Genomic DNA, 27,972 nt, shown 5'->3' with positions numbered 1-27,972 from the left:
TATTTGACTGTCTCTCATGCATTAGAAATGAATATGAATTTATCAATTTTGTTGATTTAACTTAGAAGAAATTCAAAGCATTTAAAGACAAAATATTTTGTTGTGTAAATCAACTTTTTATAGCATTTTAATCATTACTGGTCTAGTGTAATATCTGCACATTTAATAATCACACACAAGAAAACAGTTAAAATTCATTAACCTTCACTCCCAGCATAAGCTGCACTTCTTACTTGAAATTCCTCAGAGACAATCTGTGTAGTTAAGCTCTCTGCAGAGATGGGGCTTACAATACGAACTGACGAATCTTCAGACAAAACAACACTCCTACATGGATAGCATGGACTCATGGCTGTGTGTAAAGAAGTAGTCCGTGCACTGCAATAAGCAATACAAGCACAAAGTTATTTACTTTTCTTCATTAATCACTGCAAAACAATCAGATTTTATTTACGTTTTCAATAAGGCTATGTGTCAACACGTCTATAATTATTCACGTATTCTGCATCCATTGTAAGAACAAAGCTAACATAAACAAAACCACATGACTTTTGAAAAATTGTTACTTTCCTATTTGTTGGTTCTGGTGTTACCTTGCCCATGAATATTTTGGTCGTAATTGTACAGCTCATTATAGTGTCTTTTTCTGTCACGTCGCCCGCGGAACGGCGGCTAGCTCGGCAGGAAGTAAGATCGTATCTGCCGGTATTTAGACCTACACCTGTATGCTGACTTGCCACTGGATACATTAGTGTTTCATTATCCAGATAGCTGGTGTCCAGTTTGCACATGTTTGTTAAGTGTTAAGTTGTTAATAAGTGTTTTAGATTGTTTTGTTTTAGTTTAAGTATTACTGGTGCTTTTCTGCAGTCTAATAATGCCACACTATCCGTACAATTTGAAACAATGCATTTTTATGCACGACTCTAATATCATTACGAATTCTTGTAGGGAAGTTAAAATACGTTTTGCAGCAGAATTCCCAGATGTTCCTGTTTTACAGAGAGACAGTGTTCGGATACTTGTGAACAAATTTAGGTAATCAGGGTCTGTTCTTGATAAGAAGCAAAGGGTAAAACTGTGTGTGCTTAATAAGAAGAAACTAAATACGATCAAAAATCCCTCCGGCACCTTGCACAAGAAACAGACATTTTCATGACGTCTGCGTGGCAAGCTACCAAGCTTTCAAACTTGAAACCATACATTAAAATAATTGAAAGGAAATATCAGGAGGGAAACTGAAGCAATTTTGGATACGTGTTAACTGTGTAACACTGATACGTATTAGTGAAAATTTCCTTTAAAAATGCCGTAAATGTGTGGACGCAGGAGGAAATCATTTCCAACACCTCGTGTAACAAGGTACGTGCTCATTTCAATTGTACCTGTCAATGTATGAGCTCCTTTCATTACATAGCTAGCGGCTCCAGTTGCACGGATATTGCATCCTGTTTGCCAGCAGATGCGATCTTACTTTCCGCCGTGCTAGTTGCCGTTCCATGGGCAACTTGACTAAAAAAGGCACTGTATAACGTTTCACAACCTCACTATAGCAGCTGTACTAAGTGATATGACATTATCATACACACACTATTCCAATGTGCAAGTTCATTGCACAGCTGCCATCTGAGTAAACAATGGGTTTTCTTACAAGCCACATGTATTTATTTACATTGACTTCATTCTTACAGTGAACAGAGAATGGTAGTGTACTTAAAATAATAAACTACAATTAACAGATATAATTCCGATGGATTCAGATTGTCTCCTCGCTTGGTCCTTGTGTATTTTTCCTTGAGCAAATCACAAATGAATTATAACTTATAACATTATGCTTGAGACATGTGAATAAAATAGAATTTAAAATAAATAATTAACCTAAACATATCCGAAAACCACATTTATTTATTTTGGTAGGTTTCAGGAAAGTGCAACATGCATTGCAAGCAAATATAAATTTAAGATAAATGTTCATATACTTGGTTACTCAGAGCAATGATTCACATTAATTTTTAAGTACGATGCTTTCTATTAAAATAAAATCATAAACACATCTTAAAATATTACGTCGTTCGGAAATTAAGTTCCATCATGCAATAAAATGAAAAATATAAATAGTAATATCATGACCTTTATAGGGGTGAGAATATATACATGGTACAACATTCACACATAATAGCCATAAGAATTCAAGCACGCATCACAGCAAAAAAGCAAGTTTGTTATACCCCTATCAAAAATATGGATAAATATGTACTAATAGATGATTATGTATGAATATATAGAAGTATTTTTCAGAATCTCTAATGACTGATGCATCATTATCATTACCATCATCATAGTAAGCTGATTAGGAAAGAGTATCATAACTTTCCTCTGACAAAAAAAAATGACCAGAATAATAAAAAATATTATTTCTACTGTTGAGAATTTTCTCTTTATAACATTTATTCAGCTGGTTTTAAATCCATGCCAGTTGCTTTATTTTGAAGAAATAAGTAAAAAATTTCAGTCTTGAACAGAAACTCTCATGAAGCTCTTTTCTAGGGTGACCAACTTTCGGTCATGAATTTAAGGAAGATAAAGTGGGTTCCCTCTTAACCGGCCACCAAGGGACTGGACCCTTGGCCAGATAACGAACTGGCCGGTTAAAGCGAATTATGTAATGGAATACAGTAAACATCACTACACAAGATGAACAGGAAAAAACTACAGAAAACTTACTAAATATGTATCGCTGTACATTTTTAAAACTAAACAATTGTAGACTACATCCTTAAAAATACATACAGTACTACACGTAATTAACGAAGGCTGTACTCTATTCTACTTATAAGAAATCAATATTTTTTTCCTCGGCTGAGTAGCCTGTTAAACCGACGACTGGTTGAACCGAGGCTAATGGATGCTAATTTATGCTATTATTACATAAATTATTCCTAATACTCCGAATGTTTCTTTTTTACCATACAATTTTTCGGCACTAAATTTATGGGAGATTTAGTAACGACAAATTTTGCGCATTTTTAGCAGTGCGGCATCACTCCAACAAATGTTTATGGAATGGATAATACTAAACAAAAGAATTAATTTACATTTTATATAATATACAGATCACAATAGAGAATAAAAATTTACAAATTAGCATGTTTCTTAGTCATAACCCATATGTATTTTTCCATTTCTGTGCTGCAGAGCAGAAGTAAAGCATGAATCAACTACTGCAAGATATGATGCCACTTCTGCCAACGTGGTCTTGCAATCAACTTGAAGTTTTGTATGGCTCGCCAAACAGCGAAATAATTGAAATTTCACAATCTTTCTTGTTAATGAAATACAGGGTGGGCACAAAGTCGCTTTCCCCAAATATTTGATTTCTTCATTTATTGGGGAAAGCAACTTTGTGCTTACCCTGTATATGGGAGAAATATAATATATCAATATGGGAGGATCCAAAAAAAATAGCTCTAATACAAGAGATCCTGGGAAATACAGGAGAGTTGGTCCCCATACTATTTTCTTACCTCAAAGCACAATGGAAATCAAAAATGTGATTCATTAGCCAGACTGTAAACTCAGAAGAAACTGTGACAATACACTGATGACTTTCATCCACTGTTGCACACAATATTGTCTCACTTAGCTTAATCGTTTGAATCTGCAATGTAGAAAGGTGAAATTTGGTCACTAAAATTGTCTGGGATAATTTTCAACAGCAGTCACCTCCAATGAAGATTTCGTCACACACTTGCAGCAAAGGCATTATCTGCAACAATCTAGTGTTTAGATTCACAGACTCATCAAATTTACTGCAGGGTAACATTAGAATGTGTAAGAGCCTGGCTTGATGGTCAAGCTCATTTAAGAGGTCGATTTACATATGTTGACATTAAATTATTGTTATGTTTTAATTTATTTTTTTCCACTTTTAATATGTTAATCATGAAAAAATGGAAGGGCATTTTCAACGAAGGCTATAGAAAACCTTCATAAAATAATACTATTATCAAGCAATATAATATACAGTCTTGTATGTATACATTCCCAATCATTGTGTCCAAAATTGGCAAGGGAGAAATGTGGCGACCCTACATCAACAGACCTGTTTGTCTTGCTGAAACATACAGGTAAATTTTTATACTTAAGGAATTTTCATGCTCTATTTTCAGCCTGAAAGTGATAACAACATATAGCAACGTAGTAAAATTGTGACACATTATATATCTGTGCTGAAAGTTGTCAAACTTTCTACAGATGGTCAAGTATTGTTATTAGTTGAAGCACTTACTAGCAATGACATCAATGATTCAGTCTGGAAGATTCTCTTACCATTTCATATGAGTGGAACCCAAATTCATGGATAATGAATCCACTCTTTCTGCTCACAATAGAGCAACATGTTATAATATTCTCCCAGATTTTACATTTTCCCATGTTTTAAATTTTTCTTTCATCTTGGTACCTGAAAAATGTAAAATCGAGGTTCCTCTTGTACTTTAAGGTTCTTACAAGTTTGTTAAAACACTAAAATAACACACAAACAGCACGATAAAAAACACTTCGGAGCTCTTCCAAGCTTTCGACTCCTTCACGGAGTCATCTTCAGGGCTGGTCGAGGAAAGACGGAGTAGACGCGGTTGTCGTTACACTGGTGTTACTTGATGTAACTTGATGTAACACCAGTGTAACGACAACCACGTCTACTCCGTCTTTCCTTGACCAGCCCTGAAGATGACTCCGTGAAGGAGTCGAAAGCTTGGAAGAACTCCAAAGTGTTTTTTATTGTGCTCTGTGTGTGTTATTTTAGTGTTTTAACAAATATGTTGCCGGCACGTGACGTAAGAAGTTTTCTACAGTCATATGGTTCTTACAAGCTTATAAACACAATTTTTGATGTAACATTTCGAGAGAATACTCCGTTCATCAGACATTTATTCTTAGTTTGATTAGTGCCAAATTAAAATTAATTAATAATCAATAAATAATTCTACAATGCAAGAAATATGCACATACAGAAAAAATTATAAATTTGATAATCATGTTATGAAAACTAAAATAAAACATGGTTACACAGAACAAGCAATTACTGCTTGTCAACTTACTCTATCATTAAGGGTGAAACTCCATACTTGAAGTGTGTTGTCTTTTCCAATTGATATAAATCCCAGTTGAGTTGGGTGTGGTATGAGATGGAGTATTGCATGAGAATGTCCCACAAACACCATTACCAAGTCCCACAGTGAATCCCAACATTTTACTGTAATGAAACAACAAAATATAAAAGTAACAATCCCAATTAAAAAACTGCTTGCTGCATAAAAATCAAGTATCATTATGTTTTCCTGCAACATGTAAATAAAAATCATGCCATATACCCGCAAAGATAAAAGTACCAATTATATCTCCACCGAGATAGAAATGTGAGAATAGTGTTATGCAAGAACAAATACAAATCTCTATTAAATATACTAGGGTCAGTCAAACGTTCCTTCGTTTTTACTCATGGACATTGAGACTGGAGACACACTGGCTTCGATACCTGGTGGAGGCACATATTAGTTCGGATCCCACTTCAAACTCTAGGTTCAGTCCCGATTAGCCTTCTGTGCATAAATTGAACTAAAATGTCATACCAAATCCTCTAAGGAAAGACCTACTGCAGTCACCTAGTTACATACATTAATTTGGGAGGTGAATGAAATATTTGTGTTCTTCATGAAAAATGTATTATTGGTATTCATCATCAGTGCCAGTAAATTCTACATTCATACTCTGTCAGTGTCAGCAAAAATTTCAGGTTGGTCAATGTTTGAAATAAGTACATTCAAGTAATATGTAGAAATTTCAGCAAAAAATGCAGACTTGACCTGGGTCTCTGGCTAACTGGGCTACTAAAATTTCTACGTAGTACATATACTACGTGTGCCAAAGGTAAGTACTCTCCACCCTACACGTCAATCAAAATCATTACAGGTGTGCAGGATCCTAAAATTTTGATAGAGAAATCACAAAGAAAAATCCACATTTTGAGGATTTAGAAGTGATTAGGAAAATTTCGTTTTTGATAAAAGTTAGTCAAAAGAATTAAAAGTCCAGATTTTCTGTGTAGTCACAATGGTGTTCTTATCTGATTGTGATTATGCCTTTTAATATGCAATGTATTGACACATATTACATCTGTCTTAAAATGATTAAATGATAAAAATAGTGTTATTTTATGATCCTGACTTGTTTGTTTTGAAGATCAAAACAAAAATAGATAAATAAAATGAATCAGAAGTACTATTTTTAATGGAGTTGTGCAGGTTGCCTATCAGCCATAAAACTTTAGGGCTGATGCAGCAATTCCAATTTTTTTGTGAAAATATAGCATCTTTTCTGCATTATGTTACAGTTTTCTTTAGAAAATGGATTTTTTTTAATGTGCAGTAACTCCCAAACCTTTTGTGCTTAGATTCGAGGAGATTTCTCAATCTTTCAGGTTCCTCTTTATAAATATGAGAATTTCCTAAATCTTAGTAATTTTCATTTCCTCATCGTGATGAAAAATTTTGCCATCCTGCACACCCTTAAAAATTTGTTAACATTCTCACCTGTACCAGTCGAGTCCCCTGTAATGAAATAAGTAAGTGGTTGATAAAGGATTAGAGCGGTTATTTGGTTCATGTGTACTGCTTTCAAGTTCTTCACAATCATTTTTGATTCCAAATCAACAACAAAAACATTGTTTATTGAAGATGCACACAACAACTGCACTCCAGTATCGTTCAAACGTTGCACAATTCCCAAGTCAATCTTGTAACATGGACAAGATGTTTCAGTGATGTTTAAAGAGTCCTTCTGCTTTGGCTGTCTACTTCCAAGTGGAAACTTATACCTCTACAAACACAAAGAAATGAAATAATGCATTCCAGATTGTTATATAGTCATTTAACAAATTACGACAGGAGAAACTTTAATACAGAGCTGAACATTAAGGAAGAAATTCAATCTTTATGTTCCTCCCAATCTTGTTTAAGTCTGAAGTGACATGTGCCTAACACTCAAGATACCAATGTTGTCCATTCTTCTGAAGAGGGTACCCCAGTGACTCAGGGGGATGCTTATTCCTTTAATTCTGACCAAATTTTAACAACTGGGTTTTATGGCATGAGGGGCACAAATGTGTGTCAATGACGAAAATATAGTCCCAAGCTATTTCCCTCTTGATACATCTGGGGAATCAATGGTTAAAAGTTTCTGATCTTTTCCAGGAAAAAAGTTCATTTATCTGTGTCCCCAAGTATGAGTAGCATCTTGTTTTTTCTGCATTTTTTTTTCAATCAATGTCCTCAAGAGCACATGAGTAACATCTCACACGTTGTTTATTGCATTGTTACATCACACTAAATGCAATGCCATGAAATTAGGCAGGTGGCAGAAGTTCACCCTGTTGCCATGTCGGAGCACAACCCCGTGCGTTCGGGGGTTTAAGGGAATGAAAGATATCTTTGTAGAGTTGGTCTTTGTAATCCATGTGATACAAACTGACAGTATTTGCTCGAAAAGGGATCACACAAAAGTGCCCTGGAGAGAGATCAGTCTGACGCTTGAAATAGGCAACGCAGTCTGGTTCATGTTGCCACACAGTACGTGGAAACCAGCGACTTTTGTCCCGCTCTCACTTTGCTTCTTGCATATGTGGCACCAGCTCAATTCTGCCCAGCTGCCTATTTTCATGGCTGTGCATTTAATTACTAATGCATTGACAATCATTCATCACCTTCTTCTTGTCTTTATATCAGCATCCACAAACACTCAATATAATTACAAACATGCATATATACTAATCACCTGCTAATTTTTCCAATTGAACATACTACATGTGTATACACTGTGGCAGCAATTCCACGAAATTAACAATCTAATTCATGAAAATAATATTTAACAAGTTTAAATCTTAAATAAAATTCCTAATAAGCACTAACCAACAACAGAGTGGAAAATATTAAATATTTGTACTTTAAAAACAAGTATGACATTAACATGGGCTATTACAACTTGTTTTATCACTATGTGACATCATACAGTATGATGAAATTGTATTGCATCAAGTTTCTTATCTTGAAACTGTACTTGAAAACTGTTAACACTATCTCAAATCAGACTGCAGATTTTGAAAGATCGTGTCAATATACATATTTTATTCATAATATCTGTAGATCTACTTTTATCATGGTTTGGGACTGGCAAGTGGAACTCACGCAAGGTTTTCTTAAACTTGTAGCAATATGTAAAACATAAAACCTGCAACGAAATAAACTACAAAGAGTGAAAGCCCTTAGAAGCCTAAAATTGTAGCTCATAGTCGCAAAATAGAAGATGCTGCTAACACATGAACTAACAAATAGTATTATTGCTGCAACTGAATCCACGAGTGTACAGTTCCACCTACTGATCTGTCTTTACATCCAGCATCTGATACTGAAATGGTTCATTATGATTTTTCCATTTGTTTTAAAGTATAGCATGGTGTGCCATGACACGTTTGAGATATTCAAGGTCAAAGGTCGTCACATGACAAACTTTTCTTGTTGTCCAAAGGTAGGCTTGTTACATATCATTGGAAAGTTTGTTCCATTCCCTGCACAATAAAGTATATTTCAGCTTCCTAGGCAAAATAGGAGCAGAGTTACAGAACATTTAGTATAGCTAAATTAGCTCAGAAAGGGCAATTTCTGCGAATTTTGACCTTGAATAATTTGACAATTACAAGACAAATGTATACTTACTAAGTTCCATACATACTTTCAACTCCCCAAATTTCATGAAAATCTGAAATGGTCAGGTTGAAAATTGCACATATCTGTGTTGATTTGGCATGGAATGACTCCTAACCCTTTCTTTCCCTTTGGCCAGAAAATTTAAGCTTCCTATTTTATAAACCATTTTGGGTCATTTCTGAGAGGAATACATGAGTTTTATAGTGTGCCTGTTTTTGCCTATATTGAAAATAACTGCCTTTTTGAGTGCCTAAAATGAGAAATGATGAAAATCAGATGAATATCTATATAATTTTTGGATGGATTTCAAGTTTTGTTTCTTCCTGACCATGTCTGTCAGTTCTATCAATTCGTGCTGTCGCACCAAGCAAAATTGTACATCTGTTGGTAATAGCCAATCAGAGAGCATTGTAGTTGTGGGGAAATGCATCTGCAATAACTAATCATTAGGCAGACAAATTTATGGTAAATAAAAACTGAGGAGAGCGGTAAATAAAATGTTAGATCAGCGGTATATACCAGCGATGGAAAAAAAAATGGCACACACTTTTTCATCACGAGAGGACACAACATACAAAAGAGCTTTAAATTGATAAACTACTTCATTTTTATATACTGTACACATACACAAGTACTTAGACTTCAACTGTAATTGCCAGTAGCGGCGATTGGGTGGGGCAAGGATAGTTTACTTTTCTTGCTAGACAAGGCTTAGTATTTAGAGGTCATAGTGCAGGGGCACAGAAAGTGGGGATAAACTAATCTTATCGCTGCTACAGCTAGCAAGCTCAATGAAACTGGAAGTTGAGGGACAGGGAGCGAAGTTTTCGAACTGAGATTATGTGCATGGGAAATCCCAATTTGCAGCATCTTCCTGATGTGATCGATGATAAAACGTTCTTCAGCTGCAAGTGGTAGGAAACTTTAGGCAAACGTTTCATTACAAATCAACAGTTTGCGGGCACAACCTCGATTGCCGGTTTTTGAGTGTTTTCTACTTAATTTGATGATATTTCACGGTTATTTCGCGAAAAAGCGTCCATTTCGTGGAAAAGCACACATTTCACATTACTTCGCGAATAAAACTCATGCATATTTCATCATTGGGGGTTTAGTTACGAGCAGAATGTTCAAAATTGCATCTTTTTTCACATGTTGCGATTTCGCGCATCGCAAAAATTCAATGTCCCTACTAATCATATTAAAGAGATATTATAAGAAAATCTCTTTATTATTTGCTGTCAGAAAAGCTTCAAGAATTATTTCAACTAATCATATTGCATTGCATCAGCGAACACATCCACTGAAGCAAAGAGTAAAGCTTTAAAACCTCATTCATTACAAAGGCTTGTGTGATGCATCATATGAGTTTCATAGTGCTTATTTTTGCCTATTTCACTCATAAGTGTCTACTTTGAAGAAAACTGCTTTTTGAGAGCCTAATAGAGAAAAATGAAAATTCTCATCACCTAATATCACTATACTGATAGTGTACAATAACCTTAATGAGGTTCTAGTGTTTAAGCTGTAGAGAGGATAATTACCAATTAATGCTGTTCTTTTTCTTCGGATTATGTGGTGAGCACCCATTTAGATCTACGCTTTATGAGGTTTATCTTCATTTAGTTTACATGATTATTCTACACGAATTTCAAATTAGTGATAATAATGAGGATTTACGAGGAACTAATAAAATTGTGTTGTGCCAGAACAAACAAAAAAAAATCATGCAAGAGGCAACTTGAAATCCAAGTTTGGTTCACTGCTGTCAAAAATGTTAAAACCTACAGAACTAAGTAAATTTACAGGTATATAGAAAGGTAAAGATACTCCTCTACACAATGCAACATGATGTGAAAGCATATGGGTGGGGAGAAATGTGGAGGGAGGACCCAAAACGTTCATAATCTCGGCCATTTGTATGGATGGTGTGATTAACACCATGCTCTGGTTGTCTTATCCCTTAGGTTGCCCCCCGGGTACCCATTTATCAGAGGATGGATGAACTCCTGAACCTTTCCATGCCTGGACATTGCTGGAGAAATTCCCACCGGAAACCAACCCACCCAGGAATCAAACCTGGGTCTCCTGTATAGGAGTCAGACACCCTACTGACTTGAACGCCGTGGCTCTTTACAAGTATACACAAATCTAATAATTAAGTAAACAATAAATCAAGAGACATGTACTCATAATACTCATTGAAATACTTACAGTAATAAGAGTTCTTCCCGCAATCACTACTTGTCTGACGCTATCGTCATAAAACAGCGACATCACTGGTTCATCATAGATTCCTCTGAACATGAAAACAAAATCTTCTCTGGCTACATAAAATTCATTCAATTCTGGGCCCCAACACAGAAAGCATCTTAAGTCAGGAGCCCATTTCAGTCGAGTGAAATTTGTATGTCTCACTGAAAATGCTGGTGTAATTTCTGTTCCATCACATTTAAATCGTGTAATGCAATTTGATGGTGAAACAAGCAAAAATTCCTGAAATAGTGAGAAATGATTCGGACTGCTATTGTGCATGAAATCTCTTTTTACACACACACACTAATATACTTTCTATGCATTTTGACTTTCTCTAGATCTACCACTGGTGATATTTGTTTTTACTAGGGACGTTCAATATATAAGTTTCCCTGTGCTATAAAATATTGTATAAAGCAATACTATTAAAAAGAAGCACATGGTTGACAAGCACCATCCTTTGTCTACAAGGAACAACAATCGATTCGTTATCAGACGTGAAGGCGCATGCGCTCAAGGGCGAAAAGTAAATGCTTGTTCGGAAAACACGGGCTCGCGTCGTAAGGAGTTCAGAAGCATGGATGCTAAGGGTGTTCTGCTGATTGACTTTTTGGAGCGAGGAAGAACAATCAATGCTGACCGTTATTGTCAAACATTGGATAAACTGAAAAACGCAATTCGACATAAGCGACCAGGTCTCCTGTCAGCTGGTGTCATTCTTCTTGACGATAACGCTCGCCCCCACTCAGCAGTGCAAACACAACACAAAATTGAAGAATTGGGGTGGGAACGGCTGCCCCACCCTCCATACAGCCCAGATTCAGCGCAGAGTGATTTCCATCTTTTTCCAGTGTTAAAGTCTGAATTCCAAGGTTACCGTTTCGAAACAGATGAAGAAGTGAAGCGTAATGTGACAATAGTGCTCAATAGCCAGAGCCCTGATTTTCTTGCAAAGGGTATGGACAAATTGGTGCAACGGTGGGACAAATGTTTCAATCTCTATGGGGATTATGTGGAGAAGTGAGGAAGGATCCTCCTACACATGTATGTATAGTTTTCTAATGTATCTTACAAATAAACTTTTTTACAGCATACGGAAACTTATATATTGAACGACCCACGTAATATTACACATTTTTTCCCATTGTCTTAGCCTTATAATATGGGCAAATAAACAAGTATTCCTTGGGTCACACATTTTTGTAGTCAACATTGCTTTAATAAATTTTATTCAAGGGTCATTCTCCAACAAATCAATACAAATGTTACACGGTTTCTATCTCACCATTGCAGATTTTGGTAAAATTTGGTTAGTTAAAATATACCATAGTAGAAAGAAAAATCATCAAATCTTAAATTAAGGCTCAGCTGGACCTTCGGCCGAAGTCAGGGCAGCTGTTTTTGAATTTTATTCTCATCTCGAAAAACTGCTATGATATTCCAAAATGTGAAAAATTGAATATGTTCAGCATTGCTTCTAGAGCATTCATGTGAAGCCTCGTTTCGTTTGCTTTTACTGTTTTCTAGATATTATCAATAGTTTAACTTACATAGAAATGAAACTATTAATAATATCTAAACAGCGAAAGTGTCCTCCTCCGTAGTCGAGCGGGTTAAGGCATTCACTCGTCTTGAGATCGCTCGCTGCGGGATGGCGTAGGTTCGAATCCGGCTCTGGTCGGAATTTATTCGGCCTACGTATAGGGCCGGTGGCAACCCACCATCGTGAGGAAATTGGGGAGCTCCGAGTGAGTGAGCGTAACCCGATCGAGAAGACCTGCAACGGCTGGGGGCTCGTCGGGCTGATCCCCCGACACTCCAATACTGGTCTAAGATCTCCACGCTACAACAGGTGACGGAGGAACAGCGTGGGAGGGAGACCAGCAGTCGGTAGGTAAGCCAAGGCCCTCCTCGGGCTGTAGAGCTATGGGTTGTTATTATTATTATTATTATTAAACAGCGAAAGTAAAACTACATGAAGATTCACGTGAATGCTCTGGAAGGAATTCTAAGCCCATGTATTTTTTTCATATTTTGGAATATCAGAGCGGAGTAATTCCATGTCAAATCAACCAGTGCATAAACCTTTGATGTCATGGATATGGCTAAATTTTGGTATACATGTTTTTTATCATCTGAAATATAGAAAATATATTCTTTTTATTTTTCATGTTGCCGGTTTTTGAGTTATTGAAATTTGAAAATTGACAAAATTGCCCAAAACCCCTCACCACTGAAACTTTAAATACAATTTGCAAGACACCTGTTTCAACTACAGGGCTGGGAATGGTCTCATTTTAAAGCTTATGAAGAGGGCTTTCTTTCATTTGATACTTGAAAGTTTTTCCAACATTTTATTTTACAATTTCCAAAAAAGGAAATTTTCAAAAATTTTACACATATTGGTACACATCTACTGAAGGTTCAGTCAAAATTTCATGACTGAGAGAGAGTTAAAGCTCAAGTGTGAGTTACCCCTTTCCAGTAGTGACTTGTTTATTCCTGCTCTCCTATGCTTCTTTGTCCAACTGGATCAGTTGTGGCGTAGCTGTCAGAGTGTGTACATCTCAGTTAACTTCTGTGCTGTGAATTGTTTGAAACTTGCTTTATTAGTGTCTTCATTTTTTAAAAAAATCTTTATATGGACGGCAAGAAGTGGCCCATTTACTGTTGTAATCCTTTGAAGAAAAAGGGACACTGGTATAGTAAAGATCTGAAGAATGTGGCAGCTTGGATAATTTCTTTAAATTACGGAATTGAAGAAAACATGAAAATTTGCACTTCCTGTAGACTGCAGTTGGGGAAGGAAAACCAGGCTATCGTTCCAGAAAAAGAAAATCCTTCAGGGCCAGATGATAATCCTGGTCCTAGTTACAATAACCAAGATTCAGAATATATGGATGTTGATACAGGGTTCAGCTACTTAAATGCCTCTTTGATCTCTCTTGGTGAGTCTCCAGTGAGTATGAAGAAACTGAAGAGTTCGAAAAGGTATTGCAGAAAAAGATAAAGAAAATAAGAAATACTTATACCCAATCCCTTTTTAATGCAGAAGGTGATAAAGATGAAGAATGCCACTGTAGCAATTCAGAATCAGAAATCTTTGAACAACTTAAAGAGAGATTTAAAACTGAAAATAAAAGTGAAAGGTTCATGATTTTGTCTATTTTGTCTATCATGTAGAAAAATTGAAAAGGAGTTCAGTGTTAGTAATTACATAGCAAGGAAAGCAAAATAAAACTCATCGAAGAGAAGGGAATTTTGTCCTCACCTGACCTCAGACCTGGAAAAACCTTACCAGAAGAGCCTCATTAGTTAAAGATTTTTACTGCAGTGATGAAGTTAGCAGGCAAATGCCTCGCACGAAAGACTATGTTTCCACGAGGGACACAGATAGTAAACGTATAAACATTCAAAAAAGATTGATCCTGGGAAATGTGAGAGAAATATTCAGACTTTTTAAATCTAAATACCCACTACTTAAGATTGGGTTTTCAAAATTTGTAGAATTAAGACCAAAGAGTTGCATAATAGCAGGAGCCAGTGGTACCCACACTGTATGTGTTTGTACCACTCATCAAAATGTTAAATTAATGATAGCTGGAGTTCACTTAAATTAAATAACTCTTCCAGGACATGAAAATCCATTAAAACATACAAAGATTGTCTTTCAAAAATTATATATAGGTACCCCAACAGAAGTGTTTTCTAGATGAGTGTGATTCCTCTCCCAGCATAATTGATTTCAAGGAAGCCTTGCTAACAAGCCTTGAGGAAGATATGATTGAAAATATAACTTACAAGCAGTGGATATCAGTGGATCGCTGTTCTTTTGAGATAATTACTAAATCCACACAGGAATTTGTTCAAGATTTTTCAAATCAGGTGATCAACCTCGAGAGAGACGATTTTATAGCCAAACAGCAATCAGTATATTTCTTTGAAAAGAAAAGTTCTCTAGTGCATGATGAAGCTGTGGTGACTTGATTTTGCAGGATGAAGTACAAGGGTTCCACTGGAACAACTCAATGGCAACAGTTCATCCATTTGTAGTATATTTTAAGGACAATGAAGATATTCTAAAATATAAGAGTTATGTCTTCATATCAGACTGTTTGATTCACAACACAGTTCTTGTCCATGTTTTCCAAAGAAAGCTTTTATATTTCTTGAAAATTGATTGTCTGCCAAACTTACAGAAACTATATTACTTCTCTGATGGTTCAGCAGCGCAATATAAGAACCGCAAAAACTTGCAAATTTGTGCTACCATCATAGAGATTTTGATGGCATTGTGGCATTTTTATGCAACAGCACATGGTAAGCGAGTGTGTGATGGTGTTGGAGGGACAGTAAAGAGGTTGGCAGCCAAAGCTAGTCTCCAGAATCCTCTTCCAAACCAAGTCATGACACCACTCCAGCTATTTGAGTGAGGAAAGGAGAACATTCCATCAATAACTTTCTTTTATGTGACAAATGACGAATATTGAGACTTTGACAGACACAGTTTGGTGAAGCTGTAGCTGTAACAGGGACTCAGAGGTTTCATGCATTCATACCAGTAAGCACAGAAAAAGTGGAGACTAAAGTATTTTCTACATCTGAAGAAACTTTGGTACATTGTGTTAGAGTTAATGCAGATGTTGAAAATGTACCCTTTGAACACATCACAGGTTTTGTAGCGTGTGCGTATGATGCCAATTGGTGGGTGGGATGTGTACTTTCGAAAGATGATGTAGAACATGAAGGTGCAGGTGTCCTTCTTGCATCCTTGTGGTCCAGCATAGTCATTTAGTTATCCAAGGCAACCAGATGCTCTTAAAATCCCAAGACACGCAGTCCTTTGCAAAGTGGACCCTGTAATATCCACCGGTAGAACATACCAGCTGAAGCAAGAGGAGATGACACAAGCATCATACATTTTATCAAATAAAGACTTACTGTATCACTAAGCAGTTCTTGGCATGTATGCATGCTTCTGTATTTATACTGTGGTTAGGTATGTAAAATATGTTAACTTAAATCATCGCATGGTCTTGAAAGGAATTCACTTTTCATATGATACCAAAGGGATACCACCTTGAAATTTTGACTGAACCTTCAGTAAATGTGTACCAATATGTGTAAAATTTGTGAAAATTTCATTTTTTGGAAATTGTAAAATAAATTTTTGGAAAAACTTTCAAAATTTGTTTTTCGCAAAAAACCAAGCATGTTGTATATCAAATGAAAGCCCTCTTCATACGCTTTAAAATGAAACCATGCCCAGCCCTGTAATTGAAACAGGTCTCTTGCAAATTCTATTTAAAGTTTCAGTGGTGAGTGGTTTTTGGGCATTTTTGTCAATTTTCAAAATCCAATAACTCAAAAATCCATGACATCAAATTCCAAAATTTATTTTTTCTTGGTAGATTTGACATGGAATTACCAGCTGCTATTCAAAAGGAGATGAAAATTCCAAAACAGCTGCCCTGGCGTCAGCTAAAGGTCCAGTCGAGCCTTAATATGTCAACTAGTTTTAAGGTTACAGACTCTTGAATTTCATAAATTTTACCAAAAAGAGAGCAAACCCCACTTCTCATAGATATCTGAGAAAGGTCTGAATTTCAAGCTCCCTCTAGTCGTAGCACTGACACCTTGAAATCAAGGTGTCCCAGGTTCAATCTATGGTGAATGCACAATGAGCAGTGTTTTGTAAACTGTAGGCGCAGTCCTGATTAGCCTACCTGAGCATAAAGTGAACTTAAAACAACAGGAAATTTAAAATTACTTTCATCTTTCAAGTACAATTATTTGAAAATTAATACATCTCACAACAAAAAGTCATCAGTTTCTTGAATTCACTTTTAAAAAGCCCTAACCATTTTTCTAATCAAATTATTAAAAACACACACACACACACACACAATGAAACCATTATATACTAACCTCTGTATCTTGAAAGTAAAGTATCTCAGTGTATATTCTGGCAACTTTAACAGAATGTGATAATTGTAAGCCATGATATATTTGGAAATCTTTAGTTTCATCTTTGTATGTTTCTTCCCCGGACTCAAAAGAAAGTTCGTTTTCGTTACCAGCAACTTCCTGAGGAAATGTTGCACCTTTTGACTGCATCATGCCACTCTCAGTCTCAATACCTATATCATTATTTTCAGCACCCTTCTTCGAAATCATAGTCACATTCTGAAGGATAAATATGTAAATCACTAACAAGTCAATGGCAAATTCTTCTATATATACTGCTCCACAAAACTTAAGATACACCAAGGGAACAGAAGGAAACCAACACAAAAACAGGTTTCACCAGGGTTTATGAATGCCAATAAGATACAGATGCAACATGCAATGAAAATGACCAGCAATATTGCAGAATGGTATACAGTCCATAAACTGGAAAAGCACGAGACCCCAGCAGATGAAACTGGAGTATGAGATTGCTCAGACCGTCAATACAGCGTGTGACCACCTCGAACAGACAAACAGGCACAACATCTGGCCTCCATGCTCTGGATGAGATTGGTAATCAATGCTGGAGAGATACGGGCCCATTCCTGTAAGAGGGTGTTCCTCAGGTCAGGAAGGTTGGTGGGTTACGCTGTGCAAGTTGTCGGGATAGAGCATCTCAAACATGGTCGATAGGATTGAGGTCCGGCGAGCATGGAAGCCATTCAATACAGGTGATGTCTTCTGTTTCCAGAAGTTAAGACACAATATGTGCACGGTGCGGGAAAGCATTGTCATGCATAAACAGCAATTCTGTTCCCTTGAGGTCCTTAAGTTTTGTGGAGCAGTGTGGTTAGAAAGATGGAAGGGGGAGTGTAAGGGGTGACTCTTTCTGTAGACACCCAAATGTTAACCTCCCTTCCTAGACTACATTTTGCAGACTAACAAGGTTCTGCCATCTGGACTCTCAGCTCATAGAGATGAGCTTGCTGTAAATGTTTGTTTGTGATTGTCCTTTTATCAATTCTATCTTGTCACCATTTGCGATTAGCCCAAAGTAGCAGAAAAGTGAAATAAAAATAAAACACATCAAATCAAATTAAATAGATTTGATTTGATGTTTTAAGTCCACTTTGTGCACAGTAAGGCTAATTGGGACTGGACCTACAGTTTAAAGTGGGATCCGAACCACTTGTGCCTCAACCGGTTATTGAACATGGCAGATCAAATAGATGGATGGTTGGATATACAGACAGACACACACACACCCACACAAGCCCTTTCTAGTTTGCTACATTTTTTGACAACAGGTGTAAGTCAGGCTGATGGAGTGAAATTGCATTCAACAAAGTATGCAAGAATAGAGGTGTAGATTCAACAAATGACTATCTGCTGCCCTAAATGTACATTTCAATGGTTAGCATGAACCATGTGGCCATACACACCGTACACCGCTCCAGAACGTAGTGCGAATTGTGCAGACACAACATACATCACGTGACACCAAATCAACAAAGTAGACTGCTCGGTGATGCACTTTGTAACCAACTTGACTCGAGAGAGCAATGAGGATCAAAAAGTGCAGTAAACTAAGGAGGGATGGGATTACAGATACGCACAAAAGGTAGTATCCGAAGGAGAGATGAGGGGGAATTCCCCACTTGGCTTTCTGTATACCCTGGTTGCTAATTTTTGGCACTTCAGGTTGGGGGACTATATATACACACCCCATCCAAATTATACAGAGAGCATTCCCTGACATTCGCTACAAGACTCGGCAGCAAGTGGCCCGGCGTCAGCGCTTGTCTTTCCCAGTGAACGGGGTCCGCAACAGTCGGCTATTAAAATTACAGTTTTCATATTGTGTACTAACCTTGACTACAGAAGTTGTTGAAAATGATGTCCCTCTGCTGCAGCACATTCCTGGCATCTCCGAAGGAAATTGGCATTTACACGTGCAAGTTCGTCTACTGTAATTCTCCCGATTTCTCATACAATACTCTCCTTTAACTCACGGATGGTGTGAGGATTATCTTTGTATACTTTATTTTTTAGATTTAAGAATTTTAGCGGCTCTAAATGCTGTGGTTTTTGAAACACCCGTTTTTTGTGAGAGGCGGCGGATAGATTTCCGAAGAGACTGTTCTAACCTTTGTCCTATCTCATCGAGTTTTTCCTCAGTAAGCACACATGAGTTTTTCTTTCCACTTTTATTCAGAACTGACCCTGTAACTCTACTCTTGAAAACTTTTTTATGAGGTTTAATATAGTGGTCCTATGTGGAACGAGAACACCAGGAAATTTCGTTGCAAAACATCATCACACTTCTCCACAATTCCTCTTCCCGAAGTAACACTCGACAAGATAAATCCTTTGTTGTAATGTTAACTTTTGTGGTGCCATATTAAGCCACAATCTTCAACACACGGACATGACACAACACAACTTCCAAGGGAGGATTATACTGGCGTCAGTCTGCAACGTCAACAGAAAGGGAAAGAGAGCGAAGGCAGGGAGAGCAAAAAAAAAACAGACTGTAGCGTGCGACTGTCACGGACCCCGTTCACCAGGAAAGACAATCGCTGACGCCGGACCGCTTGCTGCCAAGTCTCGTAGCGAATGTCGGGGAATGCTCTGTATATACATATATATATATAATTTATATGTATCCCGATACATTGAGAGTGGTTACTGGAATTATTCCTACTGGAAATTTTTCATATACCATACCATATGTATAAATATATATAATAAAAATACAAACATGAAGCATTATATTTTATCTTCTTGTTAATATCTGCACATAAAAAATTTAAACTGCCTGTACACTTATTTCTTTCTTCAGAAAAGAAAAGGTAAATTTACTAAATTTAATCAAAGAATAGGTACTGAATTTCTGACTGCCTTATGGGAGATCCACGTTCAATCCCCAGGGTGGGTGATCTCAGATAGGAATTTTTCTAACATTGCCCATGCACAGAGAAGTTCTAGAGCTTACCCAGTCTTGTGACTTGTAACAGACTCCTCGTGACTAAGCATGGAGAGGTAGGAATCCAGTACGGTTATACCTCTTGCCCTACAACCTGTGTTAAGAACACCCACGTGATTCCCTTATCTACTCACGAAAGCAATGCATTAAAGGACCAAAATTTGTGACCATATACACAACTATCAACCATCAAATCAAGCTGCAATATTTTTCTAACAACAAAATATGTACCTTATAGGAGAACAGAGTATCATTATTTAATATGTTTAGCCAGAGTTGTATTTGAAGGGAGATTTCCCTCTCTCTCTGGTTGTAAATTTTGATCCCAGAGGGAGGATACTAGGATATATACTTGATTCCCCACCATGGAAATGTCATAACTGTTCTGAATGTTTAATAATTTTTCACAAGTTTTACAGGAGTATTAGTAAGTGCTTTGAAATAGTGGAAACAATTATGGAAGTAAGTTCAAAGCTTGGAGAAACTAAGGTACCAGTTTCATAGAGACACATTAAAATCGGATATTTTGTGTTTCGCATGGTTCGTACTTACCAATTGTGTATTGCGGAACATAGTTCAAGGTGCCATTATGCTTTTCACACAAAAACAAACGCAATTTTTCACATTCTGAGTGCTTTTTTTATTCCTTTCTTCACTTCCGGAACACACAATGGCGGGCACATCTTGATTCATGTTGTGGGTATGCAGTGTTTCAACCTTCTTCACCGAAAAATACCTATTATCGTGTTCGTCGCTGGTGGAAATTATATATTATACATGGGTAGCTGACGTATAGCCTGGGTAGCTGACAGATAGCCCCACGAACCATACACGGATAGCCCCACAAACCATTCATGGATAGCCCCATGAACCATTCACAGATAGCCCCACGAACCATTCACGAATAGCCCCACAAACCATTCATGGACAGCCCTACGAACCATTTACGGATAGCCCCACGAACCATTTCTGATAAGGTTCGGTTAGGTTTGGTTACCTTAGGCAAGCATAGTAAAAAAAGGGGGGTTGAAACACTGACAGGGGCTTACGTCATCAAATGTATGCAGCATCCGGTTGTCGTAGGGCAAGCAAATGAAAGCAATGGCAATTGCACGTCGGTGAGATATTTCTCTTGAAAAATACATGATTTCCCGGTCAAATATATTCCACGATGAAAGAAAATACCTCAACAAAAGTTGTAAACCTTGGAGAAACTCATCTCCGTAAGTAGTTTCTTGTGTAAAATTGAAGAAATGTGTCTCCGATGTGTGAAATTATTACTGAAACTAATTAGTACAGTTAAGCTTCACTAAGTATTAGTTACTGCTATTATGATTTCAAATTTAGCTTATGCGAGCAGGCATTCTTGATTTATGATCAACTTGCAGATTTTCAAGCAAGGCTCAAAGGGAATTTCATGTTCGAGACCAGATATATGCGTGATCAGGTTTTACAAGCATTTAGGGATGTTATTTTAACTCTGCAATGGTCGCGCACAGTCTCTAGATCCGGGTGTGTGGTTGATATATAGCAATGATTGTTTTGTCAACACCCTCCTTCTGTCTAGCTGAGTCTCTGGCCTTCCTCTTTTACATGATTTTTTTTTCAGTACTAGTAATATATTCGAGCAGCTAGGGAGGGTTCATTGATGGGCCTTGCTGTCTGAATCCATGCGCGACTATAGACCTACTGGGCCTCCCACAAGGCACAGTGGTAGCGTCATTGCCTTGTAATCGAGGGGTCCTGGGTTCGATACCCGGTGGAGGCACAAGTGGTTCGGATCCCACTTTAAACTGTAGGTCCAGTCCCGATTAGCCTTACTGTGCATAAAGTGGACTTAAAACACCAAATCACAAATCACACATACCTACTGTTTACTGAAAATCCAGTCTGCCTTTCCGTGCCCGACTAACGAAGAGTGCCCTTTCATAATTTTAGAGAATTTCAATTTTTATACTTTTATAGAATCTCAGTTGTTGAAAGAAAGATCTAATCGTAATAATCGAGGATTTGGCATTTTAGACCATTAATTTAGCATATTTTAAAAACCTGGTCTCTGGCACTGTGCACAACCATCGACGTAACTTTTCTCGCGCAACCCAGGAAGGGTTAATGCTAAGAGCCCTAAACCTGACCCGACAAATCTAAGAATGAAAGCATTTAGTGACGAAATATTTCTTCAGGTATCCTTCACCCTCTGTACCCCCTTCAAAAAGTGCAATTTTTTGCACAGTATATGAACGTTTCCTGTTGTTTCTAGCCCACGGATATGTTTTCTTGTGAAATAAAGTATGTATGTTACCTTAGTGTGAAGCAGAACAGCCCGAAGGCTTCGCCTAAGTGACATTCCATTAACAGCTGCTATAATTTTGCATCATAAGGTTTGGAGTTCATGGTAATTTCCGTGTTCTCTCCCTATTTTGGGGTGCACACAAATGGTTTTTACTTATGCGAGCCATACTTTGGAATCAAATATCTCCGTTATTTGTGTATTCCACGTGCTGACACCACTTTCATATTATGTATAACACTGAAATGTCGATTTTAAAAATCAACATAATTCGCAAGGGGGTTCAGTGGGCGAATGCCCTTCCAACCCCATCGCACCCCACGCTTGTGAAGTAGATGATAGCATCAGTCTGTATCAAAGACGACACCAAAAGAATGACTCCTTGCAAACAAAGAAACATATAGGAGTTCATGGAAGGAAAAGCCGTTCTCTAGAAAACGTGCAGTAAGAAATCGCTAAGACTATGAAGTATGTGTTAACAAACACAATTAGAAATTGAGCCATTTGAAAAATTCGGTAAATGTCTGTTATATCGGAGACACATTTCTAACGCATATTTTCAGTTTGAAATGGTTCGTACTTACCAATTGTGTATTGCAGAACCTATTTCAAGGTGCCATTATGCTTTTTACACGAAAATAACTTCGAATTTTCACATTACGAGTAATTCTTTTGGGTCCTTTCTTCCGTTGCGGAACATAGAATATTTCGTGCACAGCTGTGGATGTCACGCGTCGTGCTTGTGTTTTGTCGATTTGGAGTGGGCATGCAGTGTTGCAACCTTCTTAACCGAAAAATACCTACTTTCGTGTTCATTATGTCATCACAAACCATTGACGGATAGCTCCAAAAACCATTGACGGATAGCTCCAAAAACCATTCCCGATAGCCCCAAAAACCATTCTCAATAGCCCCAAAAACCATTCACGATAGCCCCAAAAACTATTCACGATAGCCCCAAAAACCAATTACGATAGCCCCAAAAACCATTCACGTTAGCCCCACGAACTATTTCCGGCAAGGTTAGGTTAGGTTGGGTTAGGTTAGGTAAGCATAGTTAAAAAAATAAAAATAAGAAAATTCTGGTAAAAAAAGGCACCTTTGGAAACACTTCTTCCTCTCGCGAGACCGCGTGACTTTCAACAGTCGCGCCATCTGCAGGTTCATAATGGAAACAACGGCATAATGTTGTCGATTCACACAAAAGGCTACTTTATTACATCAAAAGTGCTTATTTTCTGTTGTGCAGCATTCCATAGTGACAAAATACCTCCACGAAGTTTGATAAATGCAACAGAAACTAATTTCCGTAAGTAGTTTCTCCTGTAAATTTGAAGAAAAGTGTCTCCGATATAACAGACATTTACCAAAAATTCTTGTGCACAATTATATATTTGGAGTTACACAATTGGAACTTGGACCCATCACTTAATTCCATGTTGCTTTTATTGATCGATATTCATTCATTTTATGTAACATAGGTATACATTCAAAGTGGGGCTCCAGAGTCATGTGCGCATGTACACATGCATAATGTACAGACAAAAAGCAAGAAAACTAAAGAATTATGAAAACAAAAATAAATGTCTTCCTAATTTTGTCAACATGCTGAAAAACATTTAAAAAGCAGGTTCATGAAAATAACGATTAACTTAACTATCTCAATAACATACTACTTCAGTGGTTAGGTTTTGAGCGGTTTGAATAAAAAGATATCCTTCCAGGTAAACTCAACAGTTTAGTACTCATTGGTTATTTTATTTATCTACGTAAAGTCCTTCAGAAGAGGGTTCTCCCTTATCGCACAACACTATAGCAACCTTACATTCAGACGTCCAACGTTGTGCAATAAGGGAAACCCTCAGCACCAGGGTTGGCATGCTTAAAACAAAAGTGTTTAAAACACCTTGTTTTAAACGTTTAAAACACACGGCTTTGTTTTTTTTACAAATGTTTTAAACGTTTAAAACAATGTGTTTTAAACATTTTTTTTACAAGTGTTTAAAACACATTTTGGTGGTAGATATTTTATAGTCTGTGATAATTTTTTTTGGCAACCCTGTTTTTCATTGAATCTGTGTCAATTAATCCGTGCTTTACAGGTCTCACTTATCGCACAACACTTGAGCAACCTTATGTTCTGACGTCACGGGAGAAAACTTTTTAGGGCCGAGTATGCTGCCACGCACGTGTCAGCAGTAAGAATACGCGTCAAATTTGCTGCTGCCACGTAATTCGTCTGCTAAGATGATGTTACAAATCTTAAGAACAGATTAAGACGAGAGAAATGCAAGTTTATGATTAGTGGGAATGAATGTACAGGTAATTTAGAACCTTTATCTTTAGAAAACATTTACGATATTATTTTAATGCTAACAGAACTAAACCTAACTACGAGAGCATTTAGGTTTATTATTAGAAGAATGCTGAGGGACCTAATCTTAAAACATTTTTGTGAAACTAATCGCTACAACTTCACAGTATGTGTTACAGACGTAAATGCATACATAGCATGATGAAATCACGATAAAACAAAGATCGAGTCTACTGCCACGCGCATATTTTTTGAGGTTCCAGCAGAAAAAGAACGTGGCAGCAGACACTGCCATCTATTATGACACTGCAGGTTGTTTTCTGCTATATAAACTGTTCAGGCAGCAGGAAATATTTCACCGTGATTTTTTCAGGACGAGGATAGGAATTCCATAATATTTAGCTTCTTGAAATTTAGATGAATATAAATCCTAACCTACTTCAGTAGTGGCGGAAAAAGAGGGGCTATTACCCACAACTTTTGTCCCTGCATTCACGGGCGCCGACTTGGCAAAATTATTGGGGGGGCTCTGATCACTGAAATAAATTAATGAATGACTCACTCTCTCCCTTTTTTAAGTTCCCGTGCAGTCGGGAACTACCGAATGCTCATTTGAAAATGTCGTTATTTCTCGACGTTTTCTACATTGTCAATTTCTGGAACTTGCCGTAAATTGTTAGTTTTTAATCCAGAAATCACTTAAAGTGAAAATGACGTGTATAATTCGTATTTTCAGAGCTTGGGGAAATTTTGAACATTTCCCGACTCAGTAGGGAAATTGAAAATTTTTCCCGTCCCGCACACCCCTAATAAAAGCCCATGAATTCCTCAAAAATATCATTTTTTTTTTATTCACAGTTCGAATGCAGAATATAAATTGTCCACGGATGGATATGTCACAAGTTTCGTCAAACATAATAGCAAAATATTCCCGACTTTTATTATCTGCTACTACCACGGAGCGTAAAACAGATCTCCCTAATATATCAATGACCTCGTTCTGAATGTCATGCGAGAGCCTTTTGTAGCCCGAACGTCCCATCCACTACCCTAGTTCATGCAACCCCCCCCCCCCCCCAAGCCCCATGGAGTCGGCGCCTATGCCTGCAGTAGAGGTGTGCGAGATCCCGACTTCCGGAAATGACTTCCCGACTTTTTGGGATCCCAAGCAGTCTGGAAATTCCGAATGGTCATTTTAAAACGACGTCAATTCTAGACGTTCTCTGCATTGTGGTTTTGTACCAGAAGTGCAAAAACAAGCACTTAAGATGGAAATTACGGGTAGAATTCGAGATTTCAAGAGCTTCGGGAAATTTCGAACACATCCCGTCCCGAAAATTTTCCGACTTTTTCGGGAAATTGATAATTTTCCCCGTCCCGAATGTCGGGATTTAAAGAATTTCCCGTCCCGACCCAAAAAATTCTGTACCGCACACCCCTACCCTGCAGTATGGTAAACCTTATCTTCAAAGGTAAATAAACTGTCCTTGTCGCCAATGTACTCATAAAAATGAGTATTTTTTCTCTTTAACGACTTTAACTATAATTTACTGGGAAAAGGTTGTATTTGTTTTGTTTAAAACATGTTTAAAACGTGTTTTTTTTAAAACTCATGTTTAAAACAAAAAAAACAGTTTGTTTTGTTCTTTTTATAAAAAACACAAATTTTGCCAACCCTGCTCAGCACAGCCAAGATCAAAGCATAGATCAAGGCCGTGTCCGGATTGGCAAACGCTCCGTCCCGTTCTCTCCCGTTGCTCTCGCGTGCCCTCGAAGTCACGTCCAAGTCGTCCGAATCTACATGTCCCCTTGTAGTACGGTTGTCACTTTTCCCGCCAGGTGTCAGCCCGAACTTCACCCACCGCGCTCTGGGGCGCAGGCGCATCGCACGAAAGCAGAAGGCGGACGCCAAACAAACATGACAATGATTTCCACCTACTTACTACTCATATTAAAAATGTAACACGCTATTTCATCATTTACAATTTTTCTACATTCAGTATTATCGATAAAATGTTAAACTTTAACTGAGTTTTACATCCTCTAATCAGTATATGTTGCCTGTACAAAGTGAAAGTTAGAATATGGCTGCCAAGCGCAGCGTCACATGGAGTTCAAGCGTGCATCTGTCGCTCCTCTCAGCTCTCCCCTCCGACTCCACGTCTGCCGCGAATTCTTACAACGGAGGTTGCCTGAGGCTGTGTCCAAAAGGTACAAAGTACATACTTGAAGTACAGTCTTGACGGAAGTGACGTCACCTAGTGCAGTTCGAAAGCGCCAAGCAAACGAGTGTACAAGACCAGAGGACGCAGCACACGAGCGGTGCACACTTGCGATCTGTGCTTGCTTTTCATTTGTTAAAAAAATGGACGTCTGAAGTCAATCAGCTGGTAGTTGTAGTTCTTCCATTGTGTGGAAATGTAAGTAAACAAGTTTTTAAAATACTATGTAATTTTATTTATTGGTTTTATTCATATATGCGTGGTTTCTTTCTTCTATAGTGAGAAGGTGTTTAAAAGTGAGAAAACAATTTCTTTTCCCGCGATCGTAAACCATGTTGCGGAATGTGTGAAAATTAATTTGAAAGAGCAAATGTCTTTCATATTTCTATAATTAATAACGTGCTGTGTTATATCATTACCTTCTCTATCTGAAAGCCTGATGGCTTGCTCCATGCACGTGACTAAGCGTCATCAACTGGAGGCGAGATAGCCGCCATGTTTGATTTGCTTCTTCGGAATCAATGTTGGACCTTTTTAGTGAATATGGAATTGTAATGCAAATGTAAGAACTGTAATCGAGTTTACATGACGTATAAATATGCTTAAATGTGCAAGAGGTATGGTGTATAAGTGTTGTGTGCTCAATTGCAGAGGCAATTATGATGAAAAAGGTAAGAGTAACGTTCACATTTCCTCAAGAAGTTGCTGAAAATGAGAAATGTTTAGGGCAAGTCCATGTGATTTGGTTCCTACGAAAAGATACAAGTTAAGTAACAAAGGTTTTATACTCATACATAAATACGAGTAATAGTTCATGATGTAAACATTTCATGTGTCCGGAATGGGCATCTAATATACCTACTCTTAAATGTGGTCATGTTTTATCTCTTGTCAACAATTTCTTTTAGAAATATCAAATAATTTACCCTGAATTACAAACATTGGTTAACGTTAAGATTATTGCTTATGATTGCAAATTAATTTGTTTCAAGATTTAGTCAACGTTTAAAATATTAGCTACGTTCGTGTCTACCAAAGCAATTTGTTGCTGCACATTTTATGCAAACATTCGATAAAATATTCATATTATTTACATAAATTTTCAGTTTCAAAATATGCTTAATGAAAGAAAGCTATACAACGGGGCAAAGTTGATACATGTGTACATTTACATTCTTATTTTATCCCGCTGT

The 27,972-nt window shown here is 37.3% G+C and overlaps 1 protein-coding gene across 1 annotated transcript; it reads right to left on the bottom strand.

Moving 5' to 3' along the window:
- Positions 1-145: 145 nt before the first annotated feature.
- Positions 146-24,020, bottom strand: LOC145995172 (uncharacterized). The gene is made up of 7 exons (XM_083131726.1): positions 23,917-24,020; positions 16,947-17,204; positions 10,977-11,258; positions 6,594-6,879; positions 5,103-5,257; positions 3,525-3,658; positions 146-378 (listed from the first exon to the last, which is right to left on the bottom strand). Exons 2-7 carry the CDS (start codon positions 17,193-17,195, stop codon positions 198-200), a joined length of 1,287 nt encoding a protein of 428 aa, XP_082987852.1. The 5' UTR covers positions 17,196-17,204; positions 23,917-24,020; the 3' UTR covers positions 146-197.
- Positions 24,021-27,972: the final 3,952 nt, after the last annotated feature.

Source organism: Lepisma saccharinum, chromosome 11, assembly GCF_977018435.1.
Source record: "Lepisma saccharinum chromosome 11, izLepSacc3.1, whole genome shotgun sequence".
NCBI classification, from domain to species: Eukaryota; Metazoa; Arthropoda; class Insecta; order Zygentoma; family Lepismatidae; genus Lepisma; species Lepisma saccharinum.
The sequence above is the reverse complement of the archived record's forward strand: the minus strand, read 5'-3'. Positions and strand labels throughout refer to the sequence as shown.

Excerpts from the sequence above, each read along its gene's own strand:
- LOC145995172 (XM_083131726.1), bottom strand. The coding sequence starts at position 17,195 with ATGATTTCGAAGAAGGGTGCTGAAAATAATGATATAGGTATTGAGACT. Across the intron at positions 6,880-10,976 it reads CGGGAAGAACTCTTATTACT|AGGTATAAGTTTCCACTTGG; the intron begins GTAAGTATTTCA and ends TTGTGTTTGTAG. Across the intron at positions 5,258-6,593 it reads AGGGGACTCGACTGGTACAG|TAAAATGTTGGGATTCACTG; the intron begins GTGAGAATGTTA and ends GTTTCATTACAG.